General features: G+C 39.5%; 1 protein-coding gene and 1 non-coding gene across 4 annotated transcripts in view; one reads left to right on the forward strand and one right to left on the reverse strand.

The window, feature by feature from the left end:
• Positions 1–2,304: 2,304 nt before the first annotated feature.
• On the reverse strand, positions 2,305–2,387 carry TRNAL-CAG. Its single transcript has one exon. It is a non-coding gene; the product is annotated as a tRNA-Leu (tRNA).
• Positions 2,388–2,625: 238 nt separating this feature from the next.
• Positions 2,626–15,196, forward strand: part of PINX1 (PIN2 (TERF1) interacting telomerase inhibitor 1) — a 1,591,633-nt gene continuing 1,579,062 nt past the window's right edge. For 2 of the 3 annotated variants that reach the window (XM_044062701.1, XM_044062703.1), the window contains exon 1: positions 2,645–2,725. In XM_044062701.1, coding sequence (XP_043918636.1) covers positions 2,683–2,725 — 43 coding nt within the window. In that variant the 5' untranslated portion in view covers positions 2,645–2,682. Of the gene's footprint in view, positions 2,726–15,196 lie in introns of all 3 variants that reach the window. The other variant, XM_044062702.1, reaches the window with a different exon arrangement.

Here is a 15,196-nt window from a genome sequence, read left to right on the forward strand (position 1 = left end):
AGGGAACTGTGTGTTTTTATAAAAATTATACTGTTCAGGTGGGTTGGAGCAATTGCAATGTGACTGTTCCTTATAAATGTTACACTAAAGCTAACAATGCAGGTTCTTATTGTAATACAAACTATGATTCATTTCTTGAATTGATGCACAAAACAATTGAAGTAAAACATAATTCTGTTCTCTATAAACAACTGTCTATAATTGACAGAAAAATGTTTCATGTAGGACAAGTGTATATTCATAGTAAAGTTACTACTAAAGTAGAGGATTGTTATTTTGTATGTGGTAGAAAAGCATAGAAGTGGTTACCTGAGAATTGGTCCGGCAGTTGTTTTTTGGGTTACCTGGTTCCGGTCATATGACACACGGCAGTCTTACCTCGAGGAAAAATTCGGAATGTCCGAGAGGTCGTCAAGAAACCTGTAAATCCAGTGGGGCAAATTGATGCGTGCTGGAAAAACCATCATTCTATAGGCGATAAACTGACACACATGGACTTGAGTGACAGTGTTATATCGTTGGCAGGCATATCACCAGCATATGGAGCAGTGAAATCGATCTGGGAGCTGAGAAAACTGTCTAAACTTCTCAAAGTAATGAGTAATGCAACTTTTTCCGCTCCCGAATTGGTGACTGATGAACTGAATGCCATGAGAACTATAGTGCTTCAAAACTGCATGGCTCTCGACTTCACCCTAGTGGTGAGAGGCGGTACTTGCGCTTTAATCCAGGAGGAGTGCTGTTCATATATTCCTGACCATAGACATGAGATAGACAATCACCTTGAGGTAATTCAGCAAGTGTCGGCCATGACCAAACCAGGACCAAACCCACTGACGGACTTTTTCCAGAAATGGTTTGGGGAGGTGGGGTACTATCCTAATGAACATTCTGATTGCTATTTGTGTAGGAATGATCCTACTGGGAGTATGTGTTTGCTGTGGCATCCCCTGCATGAAAAGACTGATTAAAAACTTTATAGACATGTCAGTTTCTGAAACCTTATATCAAAGTACTGAGTTTGAAGAACTGTTAAGAGATTGAAAATGCTTTCATAAGTTTAAACTGAATGACTCTCTTAACTGCAAATCCTAAGTGGGAAGAGGTTAGGAGAAGAAAAAACTGTTTATGCTTATTTTGAAAGTAGAATAAAAGTATTAAAGGGGGGAAAATATCAGAAAAATATGTATTAGTGTATGTATTAGTAATATGCTTAGTGCATTTAAGGCTTGAAAAGGGTTAACACATTTATTCTATTTCACACTGCATAAAATCTGTACAAATTGCAGAAGCTTTCTAACCTTGTATTGTCATGAAATATGCGCAGCTATAATCTTTGCTTATGCTTTGGAAATTTACAGGGAAGCAGATAATTTCTGCTTGTGTCAGGAAAATAATGAATAGATGTATCACTTGTACTAGACGTAGACAAGGAGTTCCGCTTGTGCTGTGAGAAAATACACAGCTGCAGAAGCTATAGATAATCAGAACAAAGACTGCTTGAAAATATGAACTGCAATCAGCATTTGCTTGTGCCTAAGCTAGAAAAAGTACCTTGAAATGTAACACGTATTAGAACTACACAATAGAAGCTTGTAATGGGCTACAGCCCACCAAGGCCAGGTTGTTTTTCTCAAAATGTTTTTCATAAATCCAGTCATGTCAGCAGAAAATCTGAGTAACATCTGCTGTAGAACAATACTGAAAGTTTGATTACGTCAACCACAGAAGGCAATGTCTTGTAGAACAGTATAAGAATAGCATACTTCCTGTTAATAGTTAGGCAAAATCCTGTATTTGCATGTTTTTGTCTCCTTGCAGCAAGTTATTAAATGTGCCTTATCTGAACCTTACGTGTATTGGTCTTTGAAGTTTTTTCCTTTGACATTACACCTTGTGTCTTGATGATCTTTTGTGAGTAGTGTCCTTATTGATCAGTGTATAGTGTTGGTTAACCAGCATTAAATTAATGAAATAATATATCGTAATAAAAACTTGTAGATACTAAATTATTCTTTTTTGAGAGGGGTGTAAAAAACATTAACAAATACATATTAATATGTTATTTCATTCAGTAATGTTTTTTACACCTCTCTCAAAAAAGAATAATTTAGTATCTACAAGTCTTTACTACAACGATGTTATTTCATTCATTTAATGCTGTTTAACCAACACTATACACTGATCAATAAGGACACTACTCACAAAAGATCATCAAGACACAAGGTGTAACAACCACCAAGCAGTAATAAAGCTAGTAAATAACTAATTATTGTTTTTGTCAAGGAAATAATAAAATTATATTGTCAGAAGTGGGATTCGAACCCACGCCTCCAGGGGAGACTGCGACCTGAACGCAGCGCCTTAGACCGCTCGGCCATCCTGACATATACTAAAGTTTTACTGAAAGCATTTATAAAAAGTAACAAGCCGAAGCCCTATCTATTTTATCCATTTCTGAATGGTAACGATGTTCTTTCCTAATTATATTATTTTGCATTATTCTCGTAGAAACATAGCTCACAAAAATCAATTTGCTGTCTTTATAGGTAATCCAATAAACCCAACGTCTTGACAAAACTTCAGTTTTGTGCGGCATTCTATATAGCCACTCCCGAGCATGTTCTTTCATTAACGTAGGTCCCCAAGATGGCGATGTTAGCTGAACGTGAGTAAAACCGAATGGGGACAACTTTGATTATCAAATGTTTTAACTTATTAAATGGTCTGTTATTTCTATGACATGATTATAATTTATTACCTTCTGATTTCTTGTAGTATTGGTGCATTTTAAAACTGCACTTAGCACAGCAAACAGTAATTGTTCTTGTAATTCTTACTTGACTTTCTTATATTTTGCTCCTGGCAGTAAATATTCATAGCTTTGTACAAATTACGCCAGTTTTGTTTCTACATTTGTTGCTGTCTTAGCTTTACAGTAAATATCGCACAAATGTAATGACAGTTGCACAGGATAGTCAATATTAATTAATGCATAAGGCGCACACAAATGTAATGACAGTTGCACATATAGTCAATATTAATGAATGCATAAGGCGCACGAATGAATATTCATACTGATTCTGCCTCCGCCGGGCTGGAGGCGTGTTAGGGGCGGGATTTGCTACTGCGCATCCTGTTGCGAGGTACTACACGGGTAGGTTACCTGCACAGTAGCAGTCTTGCATTGTAGTATTTATTATTTATTTTACATTTATTGACCGAGCTATTCTAGCTGGATACATGTCCATTTTCAGTAGAGGCCCGGGGAGAAAAGCTCCACTACTAATTAATACATGTTAACAAATATGCCAAGTTTATACCAAGCAATTACGTGAATCTAAAAGAACCATTTCCATCAGTTAGGTACAAAAAGTGAGAATGAAGTGCATAGTTAAGAATCACAGATCTACAAAAAGTTATTTATATCAGCAAAAAAAGTCAAACTAGATGAGAAGTAAGGTGTAATAGTAAAATTTAAACTTCTATAACAGTAATAAAGGCACGAGGCAAAAGTTTGTCAGGATTAGTGCATTGGGCAAAGCCATTGGGAATTTAGGAAGGTTTTTAGTTGCTTCTTAAAAAGGGGTGTTGATACCAGTAGATGTAAGTTCATTTGGAAGCTTATTCCAAGTTAAACCGACAGTGTTAGTAAACAGGCTGTCACCAGACTTATTGCCATGGTGGTATGGCGGTAGCATTGTTACCTCACAGCAAGAGGTTCTCCTGTTCGATTCTCGGCGTGGCTTGGGAGAGCCTTCTCTGTGGAGTCTGCATGTCCTGCCCGTGGTTGGGTAGCATTCAAAAGACATGCGTGCGTAAATGGACGTGCCTTCGTTGAAGGTTGGGTGTTGAGCTGGCACCTCGGCGTTTTGTAAAAATCTGCTGCCAATCATTAGCGGACCGGAGTTCTGCTGTGGCGACCCCTTACTGGGAAAAAGCCGAAAAGACAAACAACAACTAGTAGTTTGTTAGCTGAGCAAAGGGTTGTGAGGTTTTTATAAGGGGTAATAAGGTTACAGAGTATGGGAGTATTCAAGGGGTGATACAAGATTTTGTGCGTGATTGTAAGTTGTTGGAGCAACAGCTGATTTTGTAATTCCAGCCAACCTAGTTGTTTAAGATTTAGGCAATGCTGGGTACAAAATGGAGCTCCTGTGGCAAATCTAGCAATGTTGTATGAGGTTGCCAATTTATTAAAATTGGATTTTGAAATATTGGTAAAAATAGGAGCGGCATAGAGAAGGGTAGAGGTGAGGTGGGTTTGTGCTATAGTAGACCTAGCTGACAGTGTGAGGAAGGGTTTGAGCCTGTACAAAAAGCCAAGTTTTCTGTTGACCGATTTAATGGTTAAGTTAATATGAGAATCAACGTTAAGATTGTGGTCAGTTGTGACACCTAGAAGTTTGGTGGTCATATCAGGAGATATTATTGTGCCGTTGTTAGATACAATTGTGAAGTTGATGGGAGAGGACCTCTGTGTAGGTGTGAACAGTAAAAGTTTAGTTTTTTTGGGGTTAAGTAGGAGACAGTATTGATGGAACCAGTTTTCAGCTAATGTAAATACTTTCTGGGAACTAGACTGGAGCTCAGCAGAAGAAACTGTGGCACAAATAAGTGTAGAGTCATCTGCATAGTGAATGCAGGTGGTTTGTGGAAGGGATGTTTTCAGATCATTAATAAAAATAGAGAAGAGGAGGGGTCCCAAAATAGAGCCTTGAGGGACTCTAATGGTGATGGGTAGCTGAGAGGATAAATGATTGTCCCAGAGAACTGCTTGCTGTCTGTTTTCTAGGTAGGATTTGAACCACTGGACAGCATGCGTGTCTAAGGAAAGAGATTTAAGAATGTTTAGCATGAGCTGATGATTAACCATGTTGAACGCCTTGGACAGGTCTAAGAACAGGGCTGAGGAAAGTAAGTTATTATTCCGATTTTTATTAATACAGTCAGTGAAGGATAAAAGTGCAGTTGTAGTACTATTAAATGGTCTAAAACCATGTTGGCAGTCAGCTAGTAGATTATTTTTGAGAAGATGATCAAGTAATTGACGATGAATGCATCTTTCCATGATTTTTGCTAAAGGAGAAAGTAGGGCTATGGGACGGAAGTTGGAGAGTTCGCTTGAGTTACATCCCTTATGTAAAGGAGTGATATGAGAGATTTTCTATAGAGATGGGATGATGCCTTCTGTTATGGTTCTGTTTATTAAAATGGAGATGGGGTAGGCAAGTACTTCAGCTGCCATTTGCAGATACTGGTAGTTGGTCAGCAGATGGAGTACAAGGTTTAAGTTTCAGAAGTAAGGTATGAATTAGAGATGTTGAGACTGGTTGTAGCTTTAATGTGGGGGTTTATTAATTAGAGAGTGAAATTCTGGGGTGCTAGCAGGAGATGAGGTTTTAGCTAGTGAATGGACAGTTTCAGAACATAATTTATTAAAAGTGTCAGCAATTTGGTTGGGAGGACTTTTGAGTTAGATTGGAAGGAGTAGGAGTTTTAGAAGTTCCTGGGTGAAGTAGCTTATTAATACCTGACCAGAATTGTTGTGGATTTTGATGTTGAGCTTGTTGGAATTTCACGTAGTAGTTTTGTTTGTCTAAGAGTATTGATTTCTTTGCAGCATTTGTAAGTTGCCTAAAGTTTAGGCGATCAACTGGATTTTTAGTATTTCTCCATTTAGACCATATTTTATTTCTCTGTAGAATTTTTTGCCTGGTCTCTTTGGTAAGCCAAGGAGCCAGTTTGTATCTAGCTCTAATTGTACGATAGTGGGCATAGTAGTCTAGAATTTTCAAGAATTTGTTATTGAAGTATGAGACTGCATCATCAAGAGGTAGGTGTTTTAGGAGAGTCCAATAGCAAGCTTTAAGCTCTGCTAGGTAGCTAGCTAGGTTTAGATTTTTCTTGTTCCTGGTAATTTTGGGAATAGAGGTCTTTTGTCTAGTAATAAAAGTAAGGGAGTGATCACTAATATCATCTGGAAGTATGCCTGTTTTATATGCCAGGGGGTTACTATTAACTAATATCCAATCCAGGGTACTCTGTTACTAGGTTTATGAATTCTAGTAGGAGAGATGATGGTTTGATGGAAGCCATAGAGATTTATGTGAGAAGTTGGTTTGGGAGAAGTTCAGCAATTCCAATCAATATTAAAATCACCTAGGAGTATGGTTTCCTGTGGGAATGATGAGGAGAGCCAGCTAAGGGTATTCATAAACTTGTATTAGAGAGCATTGTTGTATTAGAGAGCATTGTTGTAGGAAGTTATCTGTTTTGACCCTTAACCTTACTGCAACTTTGGCGTGATATATAAAAACATTAATGAAACGCTTTAAAGTATGTGTGCTTTTCTGACATTATGAAGTATACTTTGAAAATAACAGAAAACATAAGTCACCTGTTAGAAATCCATTCATCCACAACCCCTTTATCCCATTTTTTTACACATAACATACAGAAATTGGATTTCATAATTTAAGAATTTAATTAGAATTTTTACAACCAAAACGTATGTATTCTATTCATGTGTACTGTAATGCTTTCTAAATTATAATTTACTGATTTGAACCTGAGTCGTCCTTTCTGAGCATCCAGTAAGGCTTTTATTTCACGTACCAGCTTCCAAATGGCATTTATTTTGGTTGTCGGCTTTCTGGTGCTTAAGGGTTTAGTGGACTAAAATCAGCAGTGCATGGTGGTGCTACAACCGTGACTCTCCGCTGATTAGATTTCCACAGAATGTCTAGATTTTTTTGCCTCGTACTTTTTGGTCTGTACCTCATAAAATTTGTGTTTTATCATTTATTTTGGAGGATTTAAGTCATTAAATTAATAAGACGTGAGTTTCAGACTTCATAACCTTCCTAAAGTACCATCTGTTATTCTATCAGTTATCAACGTTTAGAAGAGGAAGATTTAAAGGCAGCCCTTCTTTTTGATGCTTTGTTCCCCCATCATGTTTTGGCTTTGTCCAGATTTCTGGCTACACCTGACAATAGCAACCCTCCATATAATTAGATGTACTGGATTCCTGGTTGTACTTCCAGAATGCGGGGACAGTGCATCGTATTCATTTCTCCATTTGGCATCTTCCACAGCATGAAATGCAGATACTGTCCTGTTTACATTTTCCAAAAAAGGGTGTAACTTAGCCAGTGCGGATGTACCAGTTTGACTGTTGTTTCAATGGCTTATTAGCAAGCTTGAGACATTGCCATTACTTAGAAATAGTAATGAAAAGTGTGTTTTGTTGTCAAACATTTAGTATGTATTAACAGTACCTCAGCTGCACGTGGCAGTTGTGGTTTGTTTGGTTATTGTAGGATTGCCACTGTTAAAATGAATGGGGTATACATTCCTTGAACAATGTGAAAGCAATTTTTATTTTATCAAAATCAAGACATTTAAGTTGTAGAATCTTTTTCTCATGAAGCTACTTAATTAAAATCTTACTATTAAAGTAACTGAGCATTTATTTTTCTGTTGAAATGTTGTAGAGTTTGTTTCTTGTTTTTTTTCCACCAAACTCAGATAAGGTGATAATACTTTCACAGCATGATACATGCAGGTTATGATTGCATTGTCTACCCTCATGCTGATAACTGTTAGTACAGTTATTTTATGGGAATCTATTCCATCTAATCTTAGACATCTCATCCTACACTAAATTCTAATCACACTTCCAATCACATCTTCTAAAACAAACCCAGTGCAGGTGCAGTCAGACTGTGACCATATCAGTTGATCTCTCCTGGTTTTCCTCTCATCTTCTCAGCAGTGACTCCTGCTTTTGCTCTTAACACCTAAGATTTTCTTGTCTTACATATATACTCTTCCAGAACTATTTGCCTAACTAGGCTTTAACTTATGTCTGTATATATTGTCTGCACTGTATACAGAGCTTTTTTGCTCACATCTGTGAAATTTGTTACCTTGTATTATTGTGATGATAGGTATTCATCCGGTCTGTGCCTGAAATTGGACATTGTGATTGATGCAGTACCCTGGTAAACAAATGTAAGTAACAAACGTAAAAAGTTTGGACACCTATGAAAACTAATTTCCAAATCCATTTGTCAAAGACATATTACTAACTGAGTGCATAAGTAAATAAAACAAGGGTTGAGATATTACTTATTTTTAAAAAAGAAGCTTGTGTGTGCAAGAAACACATTGCAGCCCCCCAAACATCTCAAACGCCCAAGTGAGAACTGCTCTCTCCAAAGCAAAAAACACAGCATCCATGGGACCTGATGGTGTCCCAGGCTGTGTGCTCCACGAACTCAACGAGGAATTAAACCCACAGCTAGGACAGCTGTTTAATCATAGTCTCACCTCTGGATACGTACCCAGGGAGTGGCGCACTGCGACTGTGGTCCCACTTCACAAAGGCGGTGCCTCCACAGACCCTGGAAATTACCGGCCCATTAGCTTGACAAGCCTTATCTGCAAAGCTATGGAGAGGATCATAATGGACCTCATAAATAAAGACATAGGGAATTTGCAGACTTTGGATCCAACCCAGTTTGGCTTTGTCAAAGGCAGATCATGCCTTTTAAACTTGGTTGACTTTTTGAAACAGTCACCAAAGCCATTGATGAGGGAAAGGCAGTCCATACAGCCTACCTCGATCTGGCGAAGGCCTTGATACAATACCCACTCGGGTATCATTGAAAAACTCATCAGCTTAAATGTTAACCCATACATCACAAGATGGGTTGCAAACTGGCTGAGTGACAGAACCCACAGGGTCAGAGTTGCTGGCGCCATGTCAGACTCAAAGCCTGTCACAAGTGGTGTCCCACAGGGCTCAGTCCTGGGCCCACTCTTGTTTGGCATCTACTTTTCGAGAGTACAAGCAAACACAGGAGGGTTATGGCTGACAAAGTTTGCAGATGACTGCAAACTGGGCCGTGGTGAAAACACATCTGACACAGATATCTTTCAGAAGGGTCTCACAGAAACGGATGACTGGTGCCAGAGCCATGGCCTAAAGTTAAATGCCAAAAAATGCATAGTCATACCATTCGGGAAAAACAAGGTTACCCCTAGCTACCATATAGGTGGTAATCCTCTGAGCACAGAAGAAGTTCTCAGGGACCTGGGGACCCAGGTTGACAGTAGCCTGTCATTCGACACCCATGTAGCTAAAGTAGTTAGGAAGACCTTCTACATTGCCCACCTCATCATGAAGGGATTCACATCTAGATCAAGGGAGGTCATAGTCTCCCTATACTCATCACTCATCAGACCAATGATTGAGTACAATGCCCCATTCGAATGTATCTGACCCGACACTTGCAGCAGCTAGAGAGGCCACAAAAGTTCCTCACCAAAAGGATAAAGGGTCTCAAAAATCTGTCCTATGCTGCCCGACTGAAAGAACTCCAGCTCTATTCAGTAAACGCTTACATGCTCAGAGGTGACCTTTGCCTGACATACAAGGCCATGTCAAACCCAGAGTTGATGAATATGCTTCACCTCAAAAATCTAGATCCGTCAGAGCCACAAGGGGAGACTTAAACCTCGACACGGCTATTAATAGGACGTGCTGGAGGGATAGATTCATCACCCAAAGACTCCCTATGCTGTGGAACAAAATCCCAGTATATGTGAGGCAGAGCACCTCGCTGGCCTTGTTCAAGAGAAATCTTGACCAATGGATGGGAGATCGCAGATATACTCCAGGGATTACCTCAGTGTCACTGCTAGACAGAGGCACAGCAAAATAATGGGTATAGTTATACAAAAGGGGTGGCTTAAGCCACAAAACTATGGGCTAGGCTTATAAATGCCCTCGGGCAGATAGCCTAGTATGAACCTATGAACTCACATAAACCTGTATCATAGTTCGTTTCCTGGTAACATATAGATTTCATGATGATCATGAGTTTCTCTGTCTGGTACAGAAAATACTAATGTTTTATTGTGTATACTGTTTTGGAATTCTGTTATTGGCCAATCTTCACAGAACCCTATGTGATTTTAAATTATCCTACCATTATAGAATTAACAGCATTTCTTATAGGTGGGGATTTTTGGAAGATGGTAGTTAAATCTGATAGTAGCATCCCTCATGCAGCTCTCAACAGTTCTGTTGTTTAACATAGCCTGCTGCTTGCCTACTACAGAAAAAAAAAAGGATGTAATTTCATTTAAATGTGGTAACCGAGGTAGAGCACTGATCCAAGTAGACCTATTTCAGGCTGTGGTCTGAAGCAAGTGTAACACAACAAACCAATGTGGAGTGAGAATGGAAACAAATGTTTACAATAAAAGATTAAATCGTATAGTAAATAAAATAACATGAAATATCTAGTATTAAGTGCAAGAACTGTTGCATGCATGGTTGGATAAATGACTTTAGAAAAAGTAGATGACTTTAGAATAGGTAGAGACAGCAGACTTTGTCAAATTATGTTAAAGAAACAATGGCTTTGAGCTTATTTTATGAGATGGTATTAAGAGGCTTTTCTGAACAAAGAAGGAATGGTAGACTCTCTTCTTTAGTAGTAAATCTTCATGCAAAGTAGATTAAAGAGTTGTAACTTAGAAACTTAAAAGAAAAACTACCTTTTACTATGGTTTGACTCAACCCTGTTTGTCTCCCTAGAGCATACCTTTCAGCTGTCCAGATTTTATGCCTTATTTTCTTTTGTCTGTTCCTCATAAAGTTTGTGGTTTGCTGGCAAGTCCGTGGGTGTTGAAGTCACTAAATAATGTTTCAATTTCACATTCCTTCAGAAAATGCATGTTAACATAAATCCTGTTATTTTAGCAATGTTCAAATTTTATAAGAACAATATTTAAAACCAGTCAATATTTTGGGGCTTCCCCCCAATTATTAAATCTATGTCATAGGATCATAGGAAGTTTACTTTGCTATTGGCCCTGAGGCCCTTATAAGCCTAGCCAAGAGTTTAGCCCATGTATAGACAAATCAGCACCCGATGCCCCTGTCCAGCAGGGACATGGGTGGATGTATTTTCAATTCCCATCCAGTTATCTAGGTTGCGCTTAAAAAGGGGTAAAGAGGTACTCTGCTTGATCTGGAGAGGGAGTCTATTCCACGGATGGGGGAGTCTCTGGGACACAAATCTGTCCCACCAACAAGTCCTAGTGATATCACAGACCACGTTGAGGCAGAGTGTGTGGGTTACTCGAGTGGAGCTTGACTTGTGGATATGCAGCAGTCCCATCAAGGCGGGGTCCGAGATCACCTTGTATGCCAAACAGAGGTCACCTCTGAGTAGTCTGTATGAAACGAGAGTAGAGGGATCCTATCTGTTTATGGTAGATTTTTGAGGCCCTGGATTCTCCTGGTGAGGAACCTCTGTGGTCTCTCCAGCTGCTGCATGTGCTTTGCGAGGTACATGCTGAATGGGGCATTGTACTCAATAATAGGTGTTATAAGGGAACAGGGATGTTATGACCTCCTTGTTTCTGGATGAGATACCCTTACTTATGAGGTGGGCCATGTAGAAAGCTTTCCATACAATGGAAACAACGTGGTGGTCAAAAGTCAGGTTGCTATCAATCTGGGTGCCCAAATCCCTCACATGTCCAGATTTCTTGAGCTAAGGGGGTGAGAGGTATGCCCTACAGTATGGTTCCAGTATAATGTGTTATTTCCTTGCCTTGGAATAAAAGGAAGGGAAAATCTATCCACTTTGTTTAATATTAACTTCTCACATACTTTGCAGAGGAGTTTGTCTCTGCCTGCATGATGTGCCACAGACACAGAGAAATGTGTAGTTTTATCCTGTTGGATACTGCTGACAATCTTGTATGGGCAATTAGTCCTGCTGTTATCAGGAACTCAGAAACTGCAATGCCCTACAGTATGGTTCCAGTATAATGTGTTATTTCCTTGCCTTGGAATAAAAGGAAGGGAAAATCTATCCACTTTGTTTAATATTAACTTCTCACATACTTTGCAGAGGAGTTTGTCTCTGCCTGCATGATGTGCCACAGACACAGAGAAATGTGTAGTTTTATCCTGTTGGATACTGCTGACAATCTTGTATGGGCAATTAGTCCTGCTGTTATCAGGAACTCAGAAGCTGCAATAGACAAAGACAGAGAGGTGTGAAACTGTTTTCTATTATCTTTATTGCAGATTGGAAGATAACTTAGACTAATTCACAGTTGCTTCCATTGTAGCCATGCCTTTCATAGCAAAACAAAGCAAATTGATCAGTCAAGGATTCAAAGCCACTTGTCACATCTTCTGACAAATTTACATAAGTAGCATTACAGCATTGAAATGTTAAGCTTTAAATGCTGGTAGTTTTTACTGCTTTATATATTAAGATAACTGTTATATGTAGTATCAAAGATGTTGTGTAGCATTTAGAGATGAGTGAGAAAATATTGTTTGTTTAATTCTTGTAAAGTATCAAACACATTTCCCATTTTCCTGCTCCCAACACCCCCCCACACACACAGGACGAACTGCCAGAATCAGGACTGCTGTGCAGGAAGTTAGACAGGTGGTAACCCTATCAACTAGGTGCAGTGATACTGTATAAAGTCTTTTATGCTTTCTTGTGACATCCTTCCAGAGGGTGATGCATATCTGGTGCACAAATCCATGGGAAGAGACGTCTCCCACTGCTGACTTTACTTTAACATGCATGCATTGTATGCTCTTTAATTATAAACATTAAGAAAAAGAAATCAGAAGTACTTTATCTACGTGTATATATGTGTGTATGTATGTATGTGAAGTACATGTTTGTAACACATTTTACATGTATATATAGAAACATATGAGTTTGTGTTACTGGAGAAATAGATTGTGGAGGTGTGTGTGGGTGGGTGGTGTGTGCCTGCATATACTAGTGACACTTCACCTCCCAGTCTACAATTAGGTAATCTTTTCATGTGAAAAATTCCTGTAATATAGTACAGGGCAACCACTAAAACTTTCTTTGCATTAATTTTGTGTAAAATGCTTACGTAATGTATGTGCTTTGTACAGTGCAGCTAATTCATTGTTAAATCTCGAGATCGCTCTTATAAAGTTATAAATGCGTTTACTTTAATAGATGTTTTGCACATTTTCATAACAAATTTTGTATATGTAGTCATGATGCTTTTCTCCTTGAGTACCCTTTGAAAAGCGTTTTATTTCCCAGTCAGACTTTCCAGTAAAAAATGTAAATACGTAGGTAAATAAACAATGGGAGATTGGGGTTGAAGCTCCAGGCTCGCACATTTAAAATAGGCCTGCTGTTTCTATATTCATTTTAGTCTTAAATAAATCCTGTGAAACACTGAATAGGTTACTTATAATTTTCAGTTCTATCCATTAGACACAAAATCTAGCACAGAGTACAGGTCAGACAGAGTAGGACTAAACTACCAAGCAAAGAGAGAGTGAAGCACTGATGCAAGGAAACCAAGCGCTCCATTTTTCATTAATCGGGTTATTAACCTGAGAGTCATTACTGCGGTGGTGGTGCTGCGGTAGCGTTGTCACCTCACAGCAAGACGTTGTGCCATTCGATTCTCGGCTAGAGCGTCTTCTGTGTGGAGACATGCGTGAATGGGCGTACCTTCGTTGAAGGTTGTGCGTCAGGGCTGGCAAACTTGGCACGTAAAAAATCTACTGCCAATCATTAGCAGACCGGAGTTTCCGCTGTGGCGACCCCTAACCGGGAAAAGCCGAAAGACGCAAACAATTAACCTGAGAGTCCTTAATTATGGCATTCGTGCATTACATATGTAAATATGGTAAGCTGTGCTACGTAAGGAAAACTGACATATGAATTGAATGGGAAAAACACAACATAAAGAGCAGACAAGAGGTGGCTGAAGTGTATGAAAGACAAGAGTCGAGGTGATGCAGCAGTCCCTGTGCAACACTGGGAAAAACAATGGGAGAAAATGGACTTGACAATATACACTACAGTGCTTCTTAAATATTAAGTGCATTAACATACCATGTTTCCTAAGACTGTGTAGTTGGAGGAGAATATGTATGAGCAGGCAATCTTGAATTTGTGCTGTGCCTTTTTTGCTACTGTACAAGGGAAATGTAGATATAATTTGTAACATATTGTGAATGGAGTATCTTTATTTGACAGCTATTTGTGCTTGTCTCGTTGGCATTACCTGTGTTCATAGGTTCATACTAGGCTATCTGCCCGAGGGCATTTATAAGCCTAGCCCATAGTTTTGTGGCTTACGCCACCCCTTTAGTTTGGAGAAACTATGCCCATTATTTAGCTGTGCCTCTGTCGAGCAGTGACACTGAGGTAACCCCTGGGGTGTATCTGCGATCTCCCATCCATTGGTCAAGATTCCTCTTGAACAAGGCCAGCGAGGTGCTCTGCCTCACATAAACCGGGATTTTGTTCCACAGCATAGGGAGTCTTTGGGTGATGAATCTATCCCTCCAGCATGTCCTATTAATAACCGTGTCGAGGTTTAAGTCTCCCGCCCTTGTGGCTCTGAGGGATCTAGATTTTTTGAGATGAAGCATGTTCATCAAATCTGGGTTTGACATGGCCTTGTATGTCAGGCATAGGTCACCTCTGAGCAAGCGGTAAGCAACTGAATATAACTGGAGTTCTTTCAGTCGGGCAGCATAAGACAGATTTTTGAGACCTTTTATCCTTTTGGTGAGGAACTTTTGTGGCCTCTCCAGCTGCTGCAATTGTCGGGTCAGATACATTCCGAATGGGGCATTGTACTCTATCATTGGTCTGATGAGTGATGAGTATAGGGAGACTATGACTTCCCTTGATCTAGATGTGAATCCCTTCATGATAAGGTGGGCAATGTAGAAGGTCTTCCTAACTACTTTAGCAATATGAGTGTCGAATGAAAGGCTACTGTCAACCTGGGTTCCCAGGTCCCTAATAACTTCTTCTGTGTTCAGGGGATTGCCACCTATATGGTAGCTAGGGGTAACCTTATTTTTCCCGAAGGGTATGGCTATGCATTTCTTGGCATTTAACTTAAGGCCATGGCTCTGGCACCAGTTATCCGTTTCTGTGAGACCCTTCTGAAGGATATCTGTGTCGGATGTGTTTTCAACTATGGCCCAGTTTGCAGTCATCTGCAAACTTTGTCAGCCATAACCCTCCTGTGTTTGCTTGTACTTCAGAAAAGTAGATGCCAAACAAGAGTGGGCCCAGGACTGAGCCCTGTGGGACACCACTTGTGACAGGCTTTGAGTCTGACA

The sequence above is a fragment of the Protopterus annectens genome, chromosome 2.part1 (genome assembly GCF_019279795.1).
Source record: "Protopterus annectens isolate FY-2018-M chromosome 2.part1, PAN1.0, whole genome shotgun sequence".
In the NCBI taxonomy this organism is placed as follows: Eukaryota; Metazoa; Chordata; order Ceratodontiformes; family Protopteridae; genus Protopterus; species Protopterus annectens.